At 44.5% G+C, this 19943-nt stretch overlaps 1 protein-coding gene across 1 annotated transcript in view; it reads left to right on the top strand.

Annotated features, from left to right (window-relative positions):
- The window catches only part of LOC102286694 (stimulated by retinoic acid gene 6 protein-like), a 60553-nt gene extending 40861 nt beyond the window's left edge, over nucleotides 1-19692 (top strand). The window contains exons 6-18 of the mRNA XM_070374929.1: nucleotides 289-334; nucleotides 2704-2832; nucleotides 4000-4070; nucleotides 6378-6489; nucleotides 9358-9505; nucleotides 11750-11825; nucleotides 13422-13503; nucleotides 13829-13877; nucleotides 14345-14462; nucleotides 15515-15634; nucleotides 16838-17001; nucleotides 18392-18538; nucleotides 19211-19692. Of these exons, the coding sequence (XP_070231030.1) occupies nucleotides 289-334; nucleotides 2704-2832; nucleotides 4000-4070; nucleotides 6378-6489; nucleotides 9358-9505; nucleotides 11750-11825; nucleotides 13422-13503; nucleotides 13829-13877; nucleotides 14345-14462; nucleotides 15515-15634; nucleotides 16838-17001; nucleotides 18392-18538; nucleotides 19211-19359 (1411 nt within the window). The 3' untranslated portion in view covers nucleotides 19360-19692. The remainder of the gene's footprint in view (nucleotides 1-288; nucleotides 335-2703; nucleotides 2833-3999; nucleotides 4071-6377; nucleotides 6490-9357; nucleotides 9506-11749; nucleotides 11826-13421; nucleotides 13504-13828; nucleotides 13878-14344; nucleotides 14463-15514; nucleotides 15635-16837; nucleotides 17002-18391; nucleotides 18539-19210) is intronic.
- Nucleotides 19693-19943: the final 251 nt, after the last annotated feature.

Below are 19943 nucleotides of genomic sequence, written 5' to 3'. Positions count from 1 at the left end.
GCTTCAGTCTCCCTGAGTGATGAAGGGAGAGAGGACGAGAACCCTCTGAGTCTCCCTACTCTGCTATTGTGGATTCTAGGACTGTGTGAGGACATGTTAAATGAATGTTGCGTGCATGTACCTAGGCACGAGCTAGGTGCCTGATCTGGGTGAGATGCACACAGAGTCCTGGGAACCAGTCCTCCCAGAAGGATGGGGAGAGGACTCCAGGCAGGTGGAATCTGAGCTGTTTTCACAGAGGCTGTGCGGGAAGGACCCCAGGACTCCAACCCTGTTTCTGTCCTGCAGGTTTGTGGTCACCACCCTTTACATCATACAGTGTCCCCATGGGCAGGTGAGTCCCCACTGAACTGTACTTAAGTAGCTCAGTCCTATCACTATGGCCAACTCTCTATGTGACCTGGAACAAGGCTTTGCCACTCTGGGCCCCAGCTTCCTCATGTGGACACAAAGGGAGTTGGAGCCATTCATGATGCCTCCATTTGCAGAGCATCCTGTGTTGATCAGGTGTCATTCACGGGAGATGTCCTCACAGGTGATGCCCATAGTGGCCCCTCAAGGGAGGGAAGCTCTCAGCAAACCCATTTTATAGGTGAGGAAACTGAGGCACAAGTATATTATGTAACTCTTGAGAAGCAATAGATCTGGGAGTTAAGACCAAGTCTGGCTGACTTCAAAGCTCCTTTTTCTCTGTTCCTGTTTGTAGCCTCAGTTTCTCTGGTCTATAAAATGGGACAAGTGGACTCAATGTACCCTTTATTGCTTTGCCGTGCATTGTCTACCGCAGAATTATAGGAAGCTGGTTTATCTGTTCAGCCCTATACCCAGGAAAGTAAGCAAGATGAAAGAGAGGTATCATGTTGCACCCAGAAGGCTTACTAGGCGGGTGAGAGGAGTTCAAGGAGGCCACCTGGGCCAGGAGCCCATGGGAGCCTTGCCAAAGCCTTTCCTGGGCTTCAGTAACTATAGAGGATTAAGGGGTGTGATAAAGAGAGTCTGCGGGGAACCAGATTAGACAATGAGGTGTGTAGGTCAGACCTTCCCTCTGCATCTCTGCACCAGGATTGAGGGCATTATGGTGGATCTCTGTCCCAAAAGAAGCCCTTCTTCCCATTGCTCACAGTGCCTGAGGTTCCAGAGCACAGGTATTTTCTTTGGAGTCTTGGAGAACTTTCAGTCTTCTGGAAGTTCTCCTGTAATTCAAAATATTCATGGTTAATTGGAGGAGACAGCAGGGTCTTACTTCTGTGCTCAGAATCTCTAACAGCAAGAACTGCTATGCGTCAGTCCCAATCACTAACTGGAGAATTCTCAGGATACTAGGCAGCCAGTGTGTTAGTGCCATTCACACCCGGTTCGTTGATAGGAAAGTAAGGCTCAGGGGCTGACATGACTTAATAATTAACAATCATGGGACTGAAATCCAGACTAAGGAAGTAATGAAGACCTGTTCTCATGTTTTCAAATGTATTAATGGAAACATTGTTTATAAAAATGAGACATTGGAAAGGGTCTAAAATGTCAAATTCTAAGGGGAAATTTAGATAAAATTTGTGTGCCATGTGCTAAGTCACTTCAGTCGTGTCTGACTCTGTGATCCCATGGACTGTAGCTCACCAGGCTCCTCTGTCCATGGAATTCTCTGGGCCAGAATACTGGAGTGGGTAGCCACTGGGGATCTTCCCAACCCGGGGATTGAACCTGGGTCTCCTGCATTGCAGGCAGATTCTTTACCATCTGAGCCACCAGGGAAGCCCAGATATAGCTATATGGATATAGATAATAAAAAAGACACTGAAATATTAATACTACAATGACTATGTCTCAGATATAAGCATACATTGGAAGATGAAGACATCAGCCCTTGCATCTCAGAATGTGTCTAACCCCACCCTAACATCCCTGCATCAAAATTCTGATTTCTCAAGGGTGGGAAGAATACTCTGAAAACATAAAAAAAGGAAACTAACTTGTAAATTATCAAAGATAAATAACAATATTATTTATCTTAAAAGAGTGAAAAAAATGTTTTTATCAAAATGAAGCTAATAACTTAAAAACTATGAGCACCATTCTGAGAGACCTCTTACTTTTGGGAGCTTGTGATGCTCCCAGCATGATGACACTCACAGGCCCTTCCTCCCTTCTTTCCTTCCTTTTCTTCTTCTCCCACTTCCTCTTCTGCTCCACGCCCCCTCCCTCTTCCTCCCCTTTATCTTTCTGTCTTTGTCTCTTTTCCCCTCTCTCTCATCCTTCCTCTCTCTAGTGTGTGTTTTCCAAAAGAACATTTAATACAGAATCAGGGGAATTCCCTGGCAGTCCTGTGGTTAGGGCTCTATGCTTGCACTGTAGGGGGCACAGGTTTAATCCCTTTGGGGAACTAAGATCCTGCAAGCTATGCTGTGCCACCAAAAAGATATGCAATCGGGAAAAAACCCATGAAAACCCTTTGTAGAAAATTAAATGGGGGCCTAAGACTCAAGTTCAGGGCTGCTGGACTCCAAATCTACTGCTTGTTCTGACGAAGTGGGGTTGCGGGGTCGGGGGTAGGGTGGGGAAGGGATTGGCTGCTGACCTCCAAGCTCTGAGAGAGTGGGCCCTGGTGGGAGCAGGCTGGGACAGGCAGACTCCTGTGCACAACCTCCCCAGTGGCCTATCCCAACCCTCCCTAGAGCCCATGCCCCCGGTCTGCTTCTGTTGCAGTTCGTGGGGAATTACGAGACTGTCATGTTCTACTGGCCCTCGCTGCTCTGCCTGGCCTTCCTGCTGGGCCGCTTCCTGCACATATTTGTCAAATCTCTGAGGGTCCACCTGGGCTGGGAGCTCCAGATGGTGAGTACTAAGTAAAAATACCATGTGTGCCCTGACAGGCTGTTTTCCTAACAGCCCTGTGAGGTAGGTGCTGTTATTACTTTTCCCTGTCTGTATTAGGAAACTTGGACCTGGAGACATCAGTTGCATTGCCCAAGGTCAATAGCTAGTCGGTAGCAGAGACAGAACTGGAACCCAGAGAGTTTGGTCATTGAGGCTGTCTTACCCCTTGTGCTTCTTCTTCTAGTTCCTTGAGGTAAAAAGTTAGGTTGCTTATATGAGATCTTTCTTCTTTTCTTCATATTGGTATTTACTGCTATATACTTCCTCTTAGAACTGCTTTTGCTGCATCCCATAAGTTTTTATATGTTGCATTTCTATTTTCACTTGCTTCAAGGTAACTTTTTATTTCCCTTTTGACTTTTTTATTTGACCCATTGGTTGCTCAAGAATGTACTGTTTGTGAATTTTCCTCCTATTATTACTGTCTAACTTTTTGTGGTCAGAAATTATGCCTGGTATGATTACAATCTTCTTAAATTTAAGTCTTGTTTGTGGCCAGACATGTGCTCTATCCTAGAAAATGTTTGTGAAAAGAATATGTATTCTGTTGGTGTTATATGGAATGTTCTGTAAGTGTCTGCGTGATCCATTTGGTCTATAGTGTTGTTCAAGTCAGTTGTTACCTTATTGATTTTCTAACTGGATTGTCTATCTATTATAGATCTATCTATCTATCTATCTAATCTATCTATTGTTGAAAGTGTGGTATAGAAGTCCCTTACTATTATTGTGTTGCTGAAATAAGCAAGAGAAATTTCTTTTCATAAAAAATAAAAACGCTGGGATGTGGAGCGTTTCATTCCTGAAATAGTATTTTGAACTCTGATGAGAAATCACCAAATCTTAGAAGGAAATCAACTTTGCAAAACAAAAGCTGCTATAAACAGGAAACAGAAGAGTCAGGGAAGGTCAGGCCTCTAGCATTTCTTGAAAGCAAGTACTAGGTAAACAGGAAATGGGACGCTATTGTCTCTTCAATAAATGACAGGTGTCTGGGAATGGTTCAGTTGAAAATAGCCAAGTTTTACCCCAAATCCTGGCCTTCGTGGCAATAGTCCTTCAGAGAGACCAAAACTCTAATAAGACTTTCTGAGCCAAAGCATCAACCTCTTTCTTTTCTCACAGGAAGAAAAACCTTTCCTGGAAGTTCACCAGGCAGAGCATGTCAAGCGGCTCCTGAGGAAGTACCCCCTTCAGTAAGCACAGTTCTCTTTGCCCTCTGTGTTTGCACATATATTGATGAGTTCTGACATGTCAGAGACCTGGTGATGACTGGAAGGGCACTATTTTAGGGCCCGCTTGTTTGTTAATAGAAACTCAATTCAAATGGGTGTAAAGAGAAAAAGAAAAGTTATGGCCTTACATAATTAAAAACTCTAGAAGTCGTCAGTTTCAGACACAGATGGATCCAGGGGCTTGATTGATGTCATCAGAACTAGGTCTCTGCCTCATCTCTCTGCTTTTGTTGTTCAGTCACTGAGTCGTGTCTGACTCTTTGTGACCCCATGGACTGCAGCACGCCAGGCTTCCCTGTCCTTTACTATCTTCAGGAGCTTACTCAAACTCATGTCTGTTGAGCTGTTGATGCCATCCAACCATCTCATCCTCTGTCATCCCCTTCTCCTCCTGCCCTCAATTTTTCCCAGCATCAGGGTCTTTTCCAGTGAGTTGGCTCTTCACATCAGGTGGCCAAAATGTTGGAGCTTCAACTTCAGCATCAGTCCTTCCAGTGAATGTTCAGGACTGATTTCCTTTAGGATTGACTGGTTTGATCTCCTTGCAGTCCAAGGGACTCTCAAGAGTATTCTCCAGCACCACAGTTCAAAAGTACGAATTCTTCATCGCTCAGCCTTCTTTATGGTCCAACTCTCACATCCACACATGACTACTAGAAAAACCATAGCTTGGCTATACGGTCCTTTGTTGGCAAAATGATATCTTTGCTTTTTAATACACTGTTTTGGTTTGTCAAAGCTTTTATTTCAAGGAGGAAGTGTCTTTTAATTTCATGGCTACAGTCACCATCTGCAGTGATTTTGGAGCCCAAGAAAATAAAATCTGCCACTGTTTCCACTTTTTCCCCATCTATTTTGCCATGTCTGGGAAATAGATGGAATGATGGGACTTGATCTTCATTTTTTGAATGTTGAGTTTTAAGCCAGTTTTAAGTTTTCACTCTTCTCTTTCACTTTAATCAAGAGACCAGAATCTCTAAGCTTTTACCTTTCTGGCTTAAGCTCACAGAAAAGAGTGTTTTCTTCTAAGTAATTGTAACAAAATTCCCATGAACGTGTTTCATTGGATCAAGTTGAACCACATGCCATACTAGAAACAATTACTATGCGTAGGTGTTTGGAGTAAACTGATTGTTAAATCTGAGTCAGGAGCTTCCCAGGTAGCACCAGTGGTAAGGAGCCTGCCTGCAAATGTAGGAGACATAAAAGACCCAGGTTCAATCCCTGGGCTAGGAAGATCCCCTGAAGGAGGGCCCAGCAACCCACTCCAGTATTCTTGCCTGGAGAATCCCATGGACAGGGGAGCCTGGTGGCCTACAGTCCATGGGGTTCCAGAGTTGGATTTGACTGAAGTGACTTAGCATGCATGCATGCAAACCAGGGTCATATGTTCACCACTGGACCTAAGAAGTGGTTCAGCCTCACTTAGCCACCAGGACTGATGGTAGGGAAGAATACAGACCCAGGGAAGAACTGAGGTGCTGTTACCAATAAAAGATGACATAGCTCTTGGCCAGGAAAAAGCACCTATCTTCAGTGATCATTCAGGTTACCTACCCCTACCACTGCCGCTGTATACAAGGCGATATTTCCCAGAGAAGGCGTATGTCTAATCCAAGGTCACACAGTTGCAAAGCTAATTCTCTGGCTAGAAATATAGTTGGCAACATGTAGCAGAAAATGCAAAATAATCATGGCACAAACAAGAGACAGATTTATTTCTTTCTCATATAAAAGAATTCTGGAAGCAGGCAGTCTATACTTACCCTGGACTGCCCATCATGGCAGTTTACCCATCATCTGTCTTTTTCCTCTGATAACTTAGTGGGTTGCTATCACGAAGGCTGATCCAGAATAGATGCTGGAGCGCCGACCTGGACCAGCCACCACATCTGCTCTTCAAATGGCAGGCATGAGAAATGAGTAATGACAAAGGAAGCCCTCCCAGCTGTGTCACTTCCATCTGGCCAGCCTCTTCAAGTCCCACCCCACACCTCTGTTCAGGTCTCATTGGCCTGTTTAGTCTTGGTCACTCTTAGCTGTAAGAAAGGTCAAGAACTATAGCCTTTTATCTAGTAAATTGCTGTACTAAATAAAACTGAGTCCCTGTTCTGAAGAGTAAGGGGAGGATGACAACAGTGGAATCTTCCAGTGCTCTTTCTCTTCACTAAACTCTAAGATCAAGAGGAAATGACATTATTTTCAGAAGAATCAGGCATTTGTTTACCACTCACAACCTATCTTCTCTTGATGTTTATTCATTCACAGAGAAAGAAATAAGTCTTGGTTCCAAACCAGGATATATGAGTGGGACCCCTACTTTCAGTTCCCAAGCAGGATGATTGGAACCATTGTGTTGGCTTTCATCTGCCTGTACCTTGTAAGTAGAGCTAAGCAAATCCTTTTGTATTTTATAAATGGGGTGGGGATAGGATAGGGTTGTTCTTTAAAAGCTGGGTCAAAACTGGGTATATGTAAATCAAAGAAGTACAGTTCTTTGACCCCACCATTTTGACTCTAAGGACACTTTTACTCATGTAGTGAATATTAGTAATAAATATAATTGAAGTATTTATGGAGACTTCTGGTTGCCAATTCCACTTGTAAAGAGCTTGAAAAATGCCACTCTGTCTTAAAAACAAGTACAAATCTGAACAAACTGAAGAATCAACAACTCTTCATAGATCCCTAAGAGCAGGGAGTCATGGGGCAAAGTTTGCCCCTAAAATTGAAGAGACAGACAAGATCCTGGCAGAATGGAGCAGAAACCCCATGGCAACCAGTGCCAAGGTAAGAAAATCTGAATTGTAGTTGATGCCATCAATCAACTGGATATTTTGGAAATCCAAACACTACTTCATCAACAACAGCAGAATGCATATTCTTCTCAAGAATAAATGGAAAATTCAAGAAGATAGGCTATATCTTGAACCATCAAACACACTTAATAAATGTAAAAGAATAAAATCACATGATTTCTGCTCTCAAATCAAAATGGAATTAAATTAAAAACCAATAACAGAAAGATAACTGGAAAATCCCCCAGGAGTAGATATCGAAACAACACACTTCTAAATAACATATGAGCCAAAGAAAAAAATCAAGGCAAGTTAGAAATATTTTAAAAAAGGAGAACACAAGTTCTCAAACTTTGTGGCAGGTGGTAAAAGCAGTTGTTGTTGTTATTGTTGTTAAGTTGCTCAGTCGTGTCCGACGCTTGTGACTCGAGGACTGTAGCCTTCGAGGCTCCTCTGTCCATGGGATTTCTCAGACAATACTGGAGTGAGTTGCTATTTCCTTCTCCAGGGGATCTTCCCAACGTAGGGACTGAACACGGGTCTCCTGCATTAGCCAGTGGATTCTTTACTGCTGAGCCACCAGGAGAGCCCAGCAAAAGCAGTGGTTAAAAAGAAATTTATAGCACTGAATGAAGAAAGATCTAAAATCAATCATCTAAGCTTTCACATTAGGAAACAAACAAAAAAGAGCAAATTAAAATGCAAAGTAAGCAGAAAAATAGATGTATTATAATAAAAAGTAGAGCAGAAACTGATGAAACTAAAAACAAGAAATCAATAAAGTACAAAATCAAAGCATGTCATGTGGTCAGAGCTAAGTGAGGTAAAATGTCCAAGTCAAAAGCAGGGTCAAAGTGGAGAGATGAAAATGGCCAAATTGTCTTCTGTTCATTTTAAATGTATGAGGATGATACTTATATAAACTAGTCTTGTGATAACTTTTAGGTGAATGGATTAGGTTATGATACGGAGAAGGCACTGGCACCCCACTCCAGTACCCTTGCCTGGAAAATCCCATGGATGGAGGAGCCTGGTAGGCTGCAATCCATGGGGTCGCAAAGAGTTGGACACGACTGAGCGACTTCACTTTCACTTTTCACTTTCATGCATTGGAGAAGGAAATGGCAACCCACTCCAGTGTTATTGCCTGGAGAATCCCAGGGATGGGGGAGCCTGGTGGGCTGCCGTCTATGGGGTCACACAGAGTCGGACATGACTGAAGCGACTTAGCAGCATCAGGTTATGATAAGGTACTGCATAAACCCCCAAACTTCATTTGAAAACACTGTATATATATATGCTTTTTTTTTCTTTTTTTCCCACTTAACAATGTTGACTGGGTGTTCAGGTTTGGGAGGCAGCAGTCTTTTATGTTGTCCCATAACTAGTTTCTCCATTGTGTACCTTTATCATCCCTGAGAATCCTCACCCCCTGCATCCAGTCAGCAGAAGGAGAAAGTATATAGAGAAATGCATATGGGAGGCTTCAAAGGCCATGTGGACCCAGCACACGTTCCTTCCACTCTTTTCCCATTGGTGAGGTCCTTGTCACGTGGCCATATCTAACTAAGGGAGGCTGGGAAATGTAGTCCAGCCTTGTGCCCAAAGAAGGGAAGAATGGATTTTAATGGACCACTAACTAGAGTTCTCTGCAGCAGTGAGTAAATCACTTGATGTTTTTGTGTTCATTAAATCTTTATTAGTTGTCTACTCCATACCAAATGCCTTGTTAAGACCTGGAAGAGAGAAGAGGGCTGATTCAGCAGCTCTTGGCCTGGGAGTAGCCCATGGTCTAAGAGAAGAAGATAAGATATGATATGCAGTACTGCCATCTAAACAGAGGAAAAGAAAAGGTGAAAGTGTTCTGGAAGTTTAGTGAATTACTCTGGATAGAGAAGCTGCCTGACAATAGTAGCATTTGAGCTCCATATTCAGAGATAAACAAGATTCAGTTGATGAAGTAAAATGGCATCAGGAACTCCAGACGCAATGGCATGATGATCAGGGGCATGAAGGCAGGATGACAAGATGATAGGACAGGAGCAAGCATGACATGCATACAGGAAACAGCACGTCCTCCAATTTGATCATTGCCAAAATGCAAGGAGGAGAACAGTGAGAAATGTCTGGAATTGTCCATAAAGTCACCCCTTATTCAAAGTTAGGCATTCATGTCACTATGATTGAATTAATGTCTGAAGAGTTTCTTGAGCCCTTTTGGGATTTACTCTTGTATGCTATTTTGTGAAGAACAGAGTTTGGGCTGAATCCTGTCTCCAAAGGAGTCACAATCCCATTCACATCAGTAAAGCAAGTGTCCAGAGTCTATTTCAGTTGAGTTTTGAGCTTCAAAGACTTTTGACCTCAAAACCAAAGAATGACCCCCTATGTTATTCATTTAATGAGCAGGACTCAGGTGAGACCTTGAAACACTTACTCTCTGTCCTCAGTTCATTGTCATTGAGTTCTGCGTGTTCGTGTATGTGAGAGATGAGCTGGATGTGTTTGAAGGTGAATTGGAGAGCTACATCACCTCCATGAACCAGACAGGGAGCCCAGTCCTCCTGCAGGTGAAAGAGCTGATTAACATCACCAAAGGTAAAACCATATTCCACCTTTGTTCCTGCCACTTCTATATGGAACGGGGAGGGACTTGTGACTGGTGGTGGGTGCACACCTACAGTAACTACTGCTGCTAGTCTTCATATTATCTGTGTTTCACTTACTGTATGCCTCCCTGGATTGACTTGAAGGAGAAAGGGGTCCAGACACAGGCCATTTTATTACAACTTACTTGGGGCTGCATTGACCATGCCTTGAGAATGTTCTCATCTTAAATAGCTTATCTTTTTTTGGTGTCAGTGGAAACAACTAAAATCATCATATATTTTTCACTTTGGAAAAGATAAAATAGTAAGTTTTGACCTTATTATTTTATGAAAAGTTTACTCATATCATTCAAATTTAATTTCTGCTTAGTTCTGGTTACTGTAACAAGTTACCATCGACTATGTGGTATAAACAACCAACATTTATTTCTCACAGTTCTGGAGACTGGAAAGTCGAAGGTGCTAGCAGATCTGGTGTCTTGGGAGAGCTGCTTCCTGACTTGCAGATGGCCACCTTCTCTTTGTGTACTCACATACTGGATGGAGAATAGGGAGAGGAAGCAAACTCCCTCATGTCTCTTCTTTTAAGGGCACTAATTCCATCATGAGGGTTCCACCCTCACAATCTAATCACCTCCCAAAGACTCCATCTCCAAATACCATCACATTGTGGGTTAGAGTTTCAACACATGAATCCTTTTGGGTGGAGGGACACATATTTATTGAAGGCATATTTCTTCCCCATTAAATTGTCAAGACAATTAATGCTTTTCATACCTGTTGAAAATTTATTGACAATGGGGATTTACTTACGGATTCTGTTTATTCCATTCATCTATTTGTCTATCTTTACAGAAATATCACAGTCTTACTACTGTAGATTTATAGTAAGATTGAAATCAAGAAATATGAGTCATGCAATTTTGTTCTTCTTTTTCAAGGCTGTATGGCCTATTCTGGGTCCCTTTTTTTTTATATGAATTTTAGGATTAGCTTGTCAATTTAAATAGAAATGGCTTTGGAAGTTTTGGGCAGTTGGTTTGAATTTGTCAGTCAATTTAGGAGTATTGTATGTTCACATAGAATATCCTATACATAAAAGTGATATGTTTTTTCCATTAATTTAGGTCTTTAATTTCAATAATCTTTTATAGTTTTCAGTGTACAAGTTGTACACTTCTTTTATTAAATTTATTCTTAAGTATTTTATTCTTTGTGATACTATTTCAAATGCAATTCTTACTTCATTTTCAGATTACACATTGCTAGGTACAGCGATGAATTGATTTTTATATATTGGTCTTATGTCTTACAAACTTACAAGCTCATTTATTAATCATTTTACTTTTGTTTGCTTCTTCCCTAGGATTTTCTATACCTAAGAACATGTCATTGGTGAATAGAGATAGTTTTATTTCTTCTTTTGCAGTCTAGCTGCATTTTCTTGCCTAATTGCCCTGACTAGACCCTTCAGTACAACGTTGGATATAATTGGCAAGAGCAGACACTGATTTTCTCATTCTTGAACCTAAGGGGAAAGCAGTTTTTCACCAATTAAGTATGATGTCAGCTGTGGGGGTTTTACAGATGCTTTTTATCCAATTGAGGAAATGCCCTTCCATTTCTAGTTCATTCAGTGATTTTAATTATAAAGAGGTATTGGATTCTTTCAAATGCTTTTTCTGCAGCTACTGAGAATCCGCTTGTACAGAAGCTTTTACTTCCTTCTGTCTTTCTCCATCCCTCTCTCACAAGCACCCAGAGTCATTCTGAAAGCAAGTTGGATACGAAATATTAGAAACTTACTAAAAGGTGGATGAATGGAATAGTCAAGACCTTAATTCCAGTTACCATTGCACATGGTGGCTGTGAACTGGGGGTGGATAACCCCCTCCCCCAAAAGTGGTTATTAGAAGGTCAGGTATAAATGATGTTTTACAAGGCTGGAGGCTACCTACTATGCGTACATTCTATAATTTTCTGCTTCTATTATGCATTGCAGACAGAAAATATTAATACCAAAGGAAAAGTTTATAAACACACAGGAAATAAAGGATATTGAAGGCATATAGCTAAAATGAAACAGAAATAAGCAGAACTTTATTTGCCCAAGAGGTATATTAAAGGAAATACAATATATTTTGCCCAAACTTTTCTGTTGTGACTTTCTGCATTTTAAAAATTATTTCTGGTTCATCTTCTGAGGTTGCTTGTGTCACCTTTTCTATTTCAGAAGTCTGGGTGGTGACCATTTTGCCTGCCTCCCTCACATGTGTGAGCTACCTGTTCCACATCTTGGCTTGTTACAGGTAAGGGGGTTCTGGGAGGCATTTGTGTGTCTTCAAGCAGGAAATCGGCTGACAGATTTTTTTTTCTCAGAATTCCCAAGCAGTGTCAGTCATTCCCAAATTGGGAACTGCAGTGTATACAGGGTTTGGGGACAACCACATCTATTGGTAAAAAACAAAAACAAACAAAATAGCATTTGATTTGAGCTTCCTCTATCAATTTGACATTGTGATTAGAGTTTTCTTTTGGTCTTCAGCAAAACCCTAAGCAATACTTTCATTGCCATGTTCACTGCTGAGCAGGCAAGACTCAATAAAAAAACTTTGTTGTTATTTAGTTGCAAAGTCGTGTCCAACCCTTTGCAACTCCAAGGACTGCAGCTCGCCAGGCTTCCCTGTCCATTACCATCTCCTGGAGTTTGCTCAAATTTATGTCCATTGAGTCGGTGATGCTATCCAACCATCTCATCCTCTGTTGGCCCCTTCTCCTCCTTCCCTCAATCTTTCCCAGCATCAGTGTCTTTTCCAGTGAGTCAGCTCTTTGCATCAGGTGGCCAAAGTACTGGAGCTTCAGCTTCAGCATCAGTTCTTCCAATGAATATTCAGGGTTGATTTCCTTTAGGATTGACTGGTTTGATTTCTTTGCTGTCCAAGGGACTCTCAAAAGTCTTCTCCAGCACCGCAGTTCTTTGGCCAGTCTGTTAGCATATGACCATGTCTTCTGGCCTCTTCTAACCTTATCATTTCTTGTACACTTCGTGTCTCTGCTGGGTGTCAGACCTGCCCTGCTCTCCAGGACTAACCACAGTGGGTTCCCAGCAGGTGAATTTGGCTCAAGGGGACCCCACAGGAGGTTGGGTCAAGGGGACCAGGTGCATCAGTCTCAAGAATAGCAGTGCAGGAGGAGGGGATGGCCTTTAGTATGGAGTCAGCATTTGCATGCTGATAGAAGTTGAATTTGGGTATCTATTGCTTCTCTTTCTCTCCATTTCTCTGCCTTTGTCTCTGCCTCTCTCTCTCACTGTCTGTCTCAGTCTCTAATTCACAGTCACACACTCACTCACTGGAAGCCCAGGGCCAATTCTTACCCCTCCAGAGCATCCTGTCTTTACATCCTCCCCATCTGGCTGCCCAAAGGGTGAGTCTCTTGCAGATGGCATCTAAGTGAAGACTCTCCTGGCACAAAGAGGCCCCAGCTCTCCATCCAAGGCCTGCCTTGAACCTTTGACTATAGTTTACAAACAGTGAATATTTGAAAGTTGCTGAGAGAGTAGATTAAAAGTTCTCATCACAAGGAAAAACTTTTTGTAACTGTGTGCAGTGACAGATGTTAACAAGACATTATCATCATTTCATAATATGTACAAATATCAATTATATTGTACACCTAAAAGATAAAAGATGTCATGTTATAGTCAACTGTATCTCAACTTTTAAAAAGTATTTTAAAAAGATTTCACGACTGATTAGAATCATCTCAAGAGCTATGGTCAATACAGGGGAGCTGAGCTTCCTGCCATCTCCCTCCATAGGCCTTTCTGTTTACATCTGTTGAGCTCTAAGTGCGTAAGGAGCCCGGGTCATAAGCATTACTAATTTCCCTCTCTCTCTCTCTAGAAAGCACATCAAGAGGTTGTGGGCAGGGGATAAACACTTTCTTCCTCTGAAGTTTCATAATCCTTCCTCATCTGAGAGTGTGGTAAGTCCACAGCAGTCTCTCTCTGCTCCCAGGCCACAGCCTGCTGTCCTGCACCTCAGACAGGGTTGGCGTGCTGGGGAAGGAAGAGCCCTGGGCTGGGGCAGGGGGCGGGGGTCCAGAGCCCTCAATTTTAGTATGTTCTGCTGCTGGGTGACTTGGGACAGCCACTGTCCCCATCTGGCCTCATGTGTAAAATGAGGACAATCATGACACCTGCCTTGGTAGCTTGGTGGGTGACCCTCAAATGAGACAGGGATGCTGGATATGTGTTAGAGGTCATCAAGGTGTCTCCCCTCTCAGATCTTTTGTTCTATCTAAATCTCAGGTGGCCATTGCAAGGTACTCTGGCTGGCAGATAGCCTATATTCTGTGGGGTAAGTGCCATTACATGACCCATTCAATTTGACACACTTTCCCTGAGCACCTGCAGAGTCCCGGCTGTGGTCAGGGAGGAGGGACATGGGGCAGAAGCAGCCCCAGCTCTTCCTCAAGGGACCTACAGGAAGGTCAGGAAGGAGTGAGAAGCACACATTCATATTGGTCATCATTACCACCTGTCCTGTGCCCATGGGGTGTGTACGCTAAGGGTGGTGGTGACCCAGAGGAGGAAGTGACTATCCACACCTAGGCCAGGGTGCCAAGCCTTCCTAATGGAGTTGACATTTGAACTGACCTGGCAGAGTGAGCAGAAGGTTGGTGGTCGTGCCAGGCAGGAGAAACAGCATAAGCAAGAGCGCCAGGACCTTTGGAGGGAGGAGGCTGGGGGCGGGGCTGGAGGGAGGGACTTGTGTGACTGGATGCTGAAGGGCCGTTAGTGACCACCGGCTCCCTTGGCCCACAGGCTACCTCATCATCCATGTGATGCAGAGCCTGTGTGGCCTGGCGATCATGTACAGCCTGGTGCTTCCTGTCATCCACCATCAGGCGCTGGAGATGCTCCGAGGCCTAGGCATCGGGATGTAAGTGCTGGGTGGGCTTCCTGACATTGCCCAGGGCCTGGGAGCTGCTGGGCCCTCCGAGCTGCTGTTCGAAATGCCCCTTCCTGCTGGGCTCTCACCAGTCCCTGGACCCATGCTGTCACTGTGATGGGAGACTCACAGTTTATAAAATGTTTCCACTTGCACTGTTCAGCTGGGTCCTCACAATTGTGTCTGTGGGAGGTATATGTGTGTCCATTGTATTGCTGGGAAGACTGAGGTTCAGGCAGATGAAGTGAGAGAAAGGACAGTATAGTGGAAAGAGAGAGGGAATCTGAGTTTAGGCTTTAGATCAACTGTGTGACTTGTAAACTGCCTCTCCAAGCCTTAGTTTACCCATATGGAAAGTAAGCAAATGCTGACATTACTGAAAATTCACTTTGCAACTTTTCTCTTGAGGACCTTCTGAGGTTGGGACTTACATTAGCTCCCTTTTTCAGATGAGGAACAGAGGCACAGAGAGGCTGAGCAATTTGTCCCAGGAGGGGAGGAGGCAGGATGGGGAGCTGGACAATCTGAAACCAAAACCTCATTCAACCATCAACCCATGCTGGTGCTGGGGAGAGATGCAAACAGGGTGTGTGCCCTCTGGGGGCCTTGCTACTCTGAACTCCTTGGTTCCAGGCTCACCTAGAGCCTCCTACGAATCTGGGGCAGAGCCTGCCCTGTCCACTCTTCCATGGCCTTCATGAGCTCTTCTGAAAATCCCATTCCTTTCTTTGATTTCCTATGCTGCTAAACCACTCAGCCCACTGCTACCCCTCAACAAAAGGACCTGATTTAGTCCTGGAGTTCTGGTCTGGAGCCAGAAGGCCTGATGACGCAGCTTTGAGAAAGTCATCTCCCCTTTGTAAGCCTCATTTTTCTCATCTGCATAGTAGACAAAATTCTCTGTAGGCATAAAGGACAGAGTTCAAGCTACTGTTGGTCTGGCAGGCAGTCAACATGTCTTTCCTCTGTATCACTGGGCATTCCAAAAGAGTTTGGGAAGAGTGGTCAAGGCCACCTCAGCATGGTCTCGCCTTGTGTTTTAGCCTCACCGTATCCATCGTCCTGGGTCTCATGGTCCTGCAGGTATGGATTGCCACCAGCTTCTTCCTGCAACCAAAGATGGGGACAGATGACAAGCAGAAGCCCCTGGCTCTCAACAACAGGTGAGAGCAGAGAAAGTAGTGGGGCATCGTAGGGCTCTGGCCTCAGCAGTCTCGCTCCTTTCTCTTCACCCTTGGCAGGTTCCTGGGTGCACTATACATTCTGAGAGGGCGAGGGGCAGTGGTTTAGAACTGGGACCAAACTGCCAGGAACCAGACTGCCTGGAGCCATTTGGCTCCACCCCTTATGAGCTATGTGACCTTACTGAACATCTATGAACCTCTACTTCCTCACTTTACAAATAAGTTTGCATATCTCAGAGAGGTGTTCCAAGGATGAAAGGTATTAAAATATGAACTTAGAGCAGTAGTGCCTGTCCCATGGTAATCCTTTCTAGTTCATTCATTCAAAGCTGTTCATCATGGAGGAAGCAACATGGGCACTGAGGATAATGAAATACTCCTCACGATCTGCCTGTGATCTGCTCATGGTCCACTGGAGTTGACAGACACAGACATTTAGGGACAGTAGAGTCCAGATGGTGTGAAAGCATTACAAGAGAAAGCAAAGAGGAGAGGAAGGGAGGGGCGGAGAGGCAGGGGCGTTCTTTCAGCTGCAGGTGGGATGTTTGAGCTAAAGTAGGTAGGATGGTAGGATTCCTACAGGCAGAGATGAGCAGATGGTGTGGTTGCAGCCCCCACTGTACGGATGCAGGCAGGAAGCCATGAGAGGGCAGGATGTGTTGGGAGAAGAGTGAAAATCCAATATGCTGGATGGTGAGGGACAGGAAGCGAGCACAAAGTGGCAATACCAGAAAAGTCCCTCTCAGAGAGGACCTCAAAATTCATATGCAATATTTGGGCTTCATCCCATAGGCAACAGGAACCATGTGATTAACTTGAAAAATTTTATCTGGAGGACTTGGAGCAGTTCTAGCTGGGGACAGGTCACTGTTGCAACAGATATGAGAAAGCCACACCCTCTGCTGTAACCATGGACCCAGGGGTAGCCACGTGGGGTTTACAGTCCCCACTCACATTCAGCCTGCCTGGTGCTCAACGTCCTCGCCACTGTTTCTGAGCTGGTCTTCACACCAGCTGTGAAGTGGGGACAGTCAGCTTCCTCCACTAACAGCATGAGGTCGCACAGCTAGGAGGTGGGAGAGATAATATTTGACCACAGGTCTGGGAGGGCCCCTGAGCCCACCTGCCTAGCCACCTTCTCATACTGAAGGGTGCTTCCCCTCTGCCTGTTTCCCTTCGCAGGAGAGCGTTCCACAACTTCAACTACTTTCTGTTCTTCTACAACGTGCTGCTGGGCCTGGGTGCCTGCCTCTCCAGGCTTTTCATCAGCTGTGTCCTGGGCACGTGGCTGATCGCCCGCATCGACAGGACCATCCTGCAGAGTGGCTACGAGAGAGCAGACATGGGTATGTAGCCGTGCGTCTGGGGAGCGCTGCTCTCGCACCTTTGTGGAAGCTGCCTGCAAGTCGGGTACCAGAGGCCCGCAGTTCATTCTCTTCTCTTTTTTTTTTTTTTTTAAATTTTATTTTATTTTTAAACTTTACAATATTGTATTGGTTTTGCCAAATATTGAAATGAATCTGCCACAGGTATATACGTGTTCCCCATCCTGAACCCTCCTCCCTCCTCCCTCCCCATACCATCCCTCTGGGTCGTCCCAGTGCACCAGCCCCAAGCATCCAGTATCGTGCATTGAACCTGGACTGGCGACTCATTTCATATATGATATTATACGTATTTCAATGCCATTCTCCCAAATCATCCCACCCTCTCTCTCTCCCACAGAGTCCAGAAGACTCTTCTATACATCAGTATCTCTTTTGCTGTCTCGTATACAGGATTATGTTACCATCTTTCTAAATTCCATATATATGCGTTAGTATACTGTATTGGTGTTTTTCTTTCTGGCTTACTTCACTCTGTATATTAGGCTCCAGTTTCATCCACCTCATTAGAACTGATTCAAATGTATTCTTTTTAATGGCTGAGTAATACTCCATTGTGTATATGTACCACAGCTTTCTTATCCATTCATCTGCTGATGGACATCTAGGTTGCTTCCATGTCCTGGCTATTATAAACAGTGCTGCGATGAACATTGGGGTACACGTGTCTCTTTCAATTCTGGTTTCCTCAGTGTGTATGCCCAGCAGTGGGATTGCTGGGTCATAAGGCATTCTCTTCTCTTGTACTTAGAGCTTATCTTCCCACGGGGGCTATAATGCTGAATAGAAAAAAAAACAAAACAAAACTTTTCAGCCCAATGGTCAGATTGCATATTTAACAGATCTTTGAGGTATAATGAAGAGCAGTAAGGGATAGTGCAATTCTATCAAAACACTTACAAGGTAATTTGTGAATGCATGGCTCTGAAATTTTTGAGAAAACATATCTCAGAATTACTTGTGGTGTTAGTTGCAAGCTTTCTTAGTTAAAAAAATGGTCTGTTCATTTTGCTCCAAAATCAAACCATTTTTTGTGGAGAAAAAGCAGTTTTTGTCCTATTTCTGGACTGTGTCTTTTCATTCACTCATTGATTCGTGCAATGGCAGCTGGCTTCTCCGTATAAGCCATAGAGGCTCCTGTCACTGTGAACTTCAAATTTCCATAAAATGAACAGGTTAGGGTATGATCTCTAAGAACCTTTCCAGCTCTTTATACCTCATTTTCTGGATTCACAGCAAAGACACAGACACCATTTGGGAACAAAGTGTTGCTGCAGTTATGTCATAAGAAGCAAAACCTAGTCATCCAGGAATATACATTGCATGGTCTGACTTCCCTTCTGGATTTCAGGGTTCAGTGCATGGATTGGCATGCTCTACGTAGATCATTATCACACCAACCCCGTGCTCGTCAGCTTTTGCCATATCCTGATCACCAGCCACAGGGAGAGGAGGCTACAGCAGACCATCAAATACTGGTACCTAAATCAGTCAGCAGGTAAGTCTCCTGTTTGAATCTATACTGGGGTTGCACACCAGGAAACAAGTGCCTTCAGTCTTCCCTGGGATCCCTGAGATGTCCCATGTTCCTCCTTCTCTGACCCTCTTCCTCCACTTTCTGTGCCCTGGGAGCCCTTCTACCCAGGAGGTTAGAAGTCTTCACCCCAGTCAGTCTGGCTGTGGGACTCCGAGGCCTTGTTCCTGCTAATTCAGCTTCTCCATTGTTTCTGGAAATGAACTCTGCTACCTAAGTCCTTCAATCAGCCATTTGTCTGAGACTCCTCCATAACTCATGCTGCAAGCCAGATGCCCTCCAAGATGGTGTGCAGTTTTGCTTAAACTACCCCATTCCTTACCACAAGCTCTCTCTTGGCTACCACCTGTATCATTCTGCTCTGCCTTCCCCTGGGAAGCCCTCCAGTTAGCCATGTTCTGCCTGTGGACACTCAGCACTGATCTGGACTGTTTTCATTGCTGATCCCAACATTGCAGATATCCAGATCTGTGGAACAAACTCTTATCCCTCCAGCCACCCTCATGTCCCCAGGAATCCTGGTCCGGCTCCTTCCTCCACACCTCACTCCTTCTGGGCAGCTTTCCCTGTGGCCTCTGAGCAGGACAGAGACAAGCTGCCCTCTCCTCCATTGTACCGGCTCTGATTCTGTTCTAGGTCCTCGTCTCTCAGCGAGGTCCAGGACAAGGTGGCTCCTGCTGCAGACCCTGATCAACAACCCGGAACTGGTCAGACTCAGAAAATCCAGGCCAGGTCTTGGCTCCCAGGAGTTTACCCAGATTCTGTTGACGTGCTCGGAGAGCTGACACTGACCTTCCACACTGCTGCAAGGTTGTTCCAGGACAACTTCCCCCGAGAAGGCCCAGGCTACTCAGCAGCTGTCCCCTGCAGTGGAATAGGCTGCATGGCCACTGTCCATTGCACACCGGCCATTCGTGGGGTGGCACTTGGGGCTGAACAGTGATGTCTCAGGTCTAATTCACTCCCTTGGGAAAAAGATCAACAACAAAAGAGAATTTCTGTTGAACAAACTTTACCCAATAATGATGTCCACTATCCCTGGTTAGAAGGCAGCCTTGGGGAGTTCTATGTTGAGACACACTGGGCAGAACTTCATGTCACTGACAAAGGTGGTATAAAAGTTTGTATCAGGAGAGTTTAACTGTTTGATGCCTTTCTTCTCTGGGACGAAGTATGGCCTTAATCCAACAGGGTCCTTGTTGTTTCCTCATTTCTAGATTGTATGGTGGTGGGAGACAAGGAGCCCTTGACCCCAGCCTCCAGTCTGGTGGGTGAGCAGGTACACACTGAGCTCTCTCCCACAGCCACTCAGGTGGGGAACAGATCAGAACTGACATGTGCCCTGGTCACAAATAAGTTGTGTAGATTC

The sequence above is a fragment of the Bos mutus genome, chromosome 8 (assembly GCF_027580195.1).
Source record: "Bos mutus isolate GX-2022 chromosome 8, NWIPB_WYAK_1.1, whole genome shotgun sequence".
Taxonomy (NCBI): Eukaryota; Metazoa; Chordata; class Mammalia; order Artiodactyla; family Bovidae; genus Bos; species Bos mutus.
The sequence above is the reverse complement of the archived record's forward strand: the minus strand, read 5'-3'. Positions and strand labels throughout refer to the sequence as shown.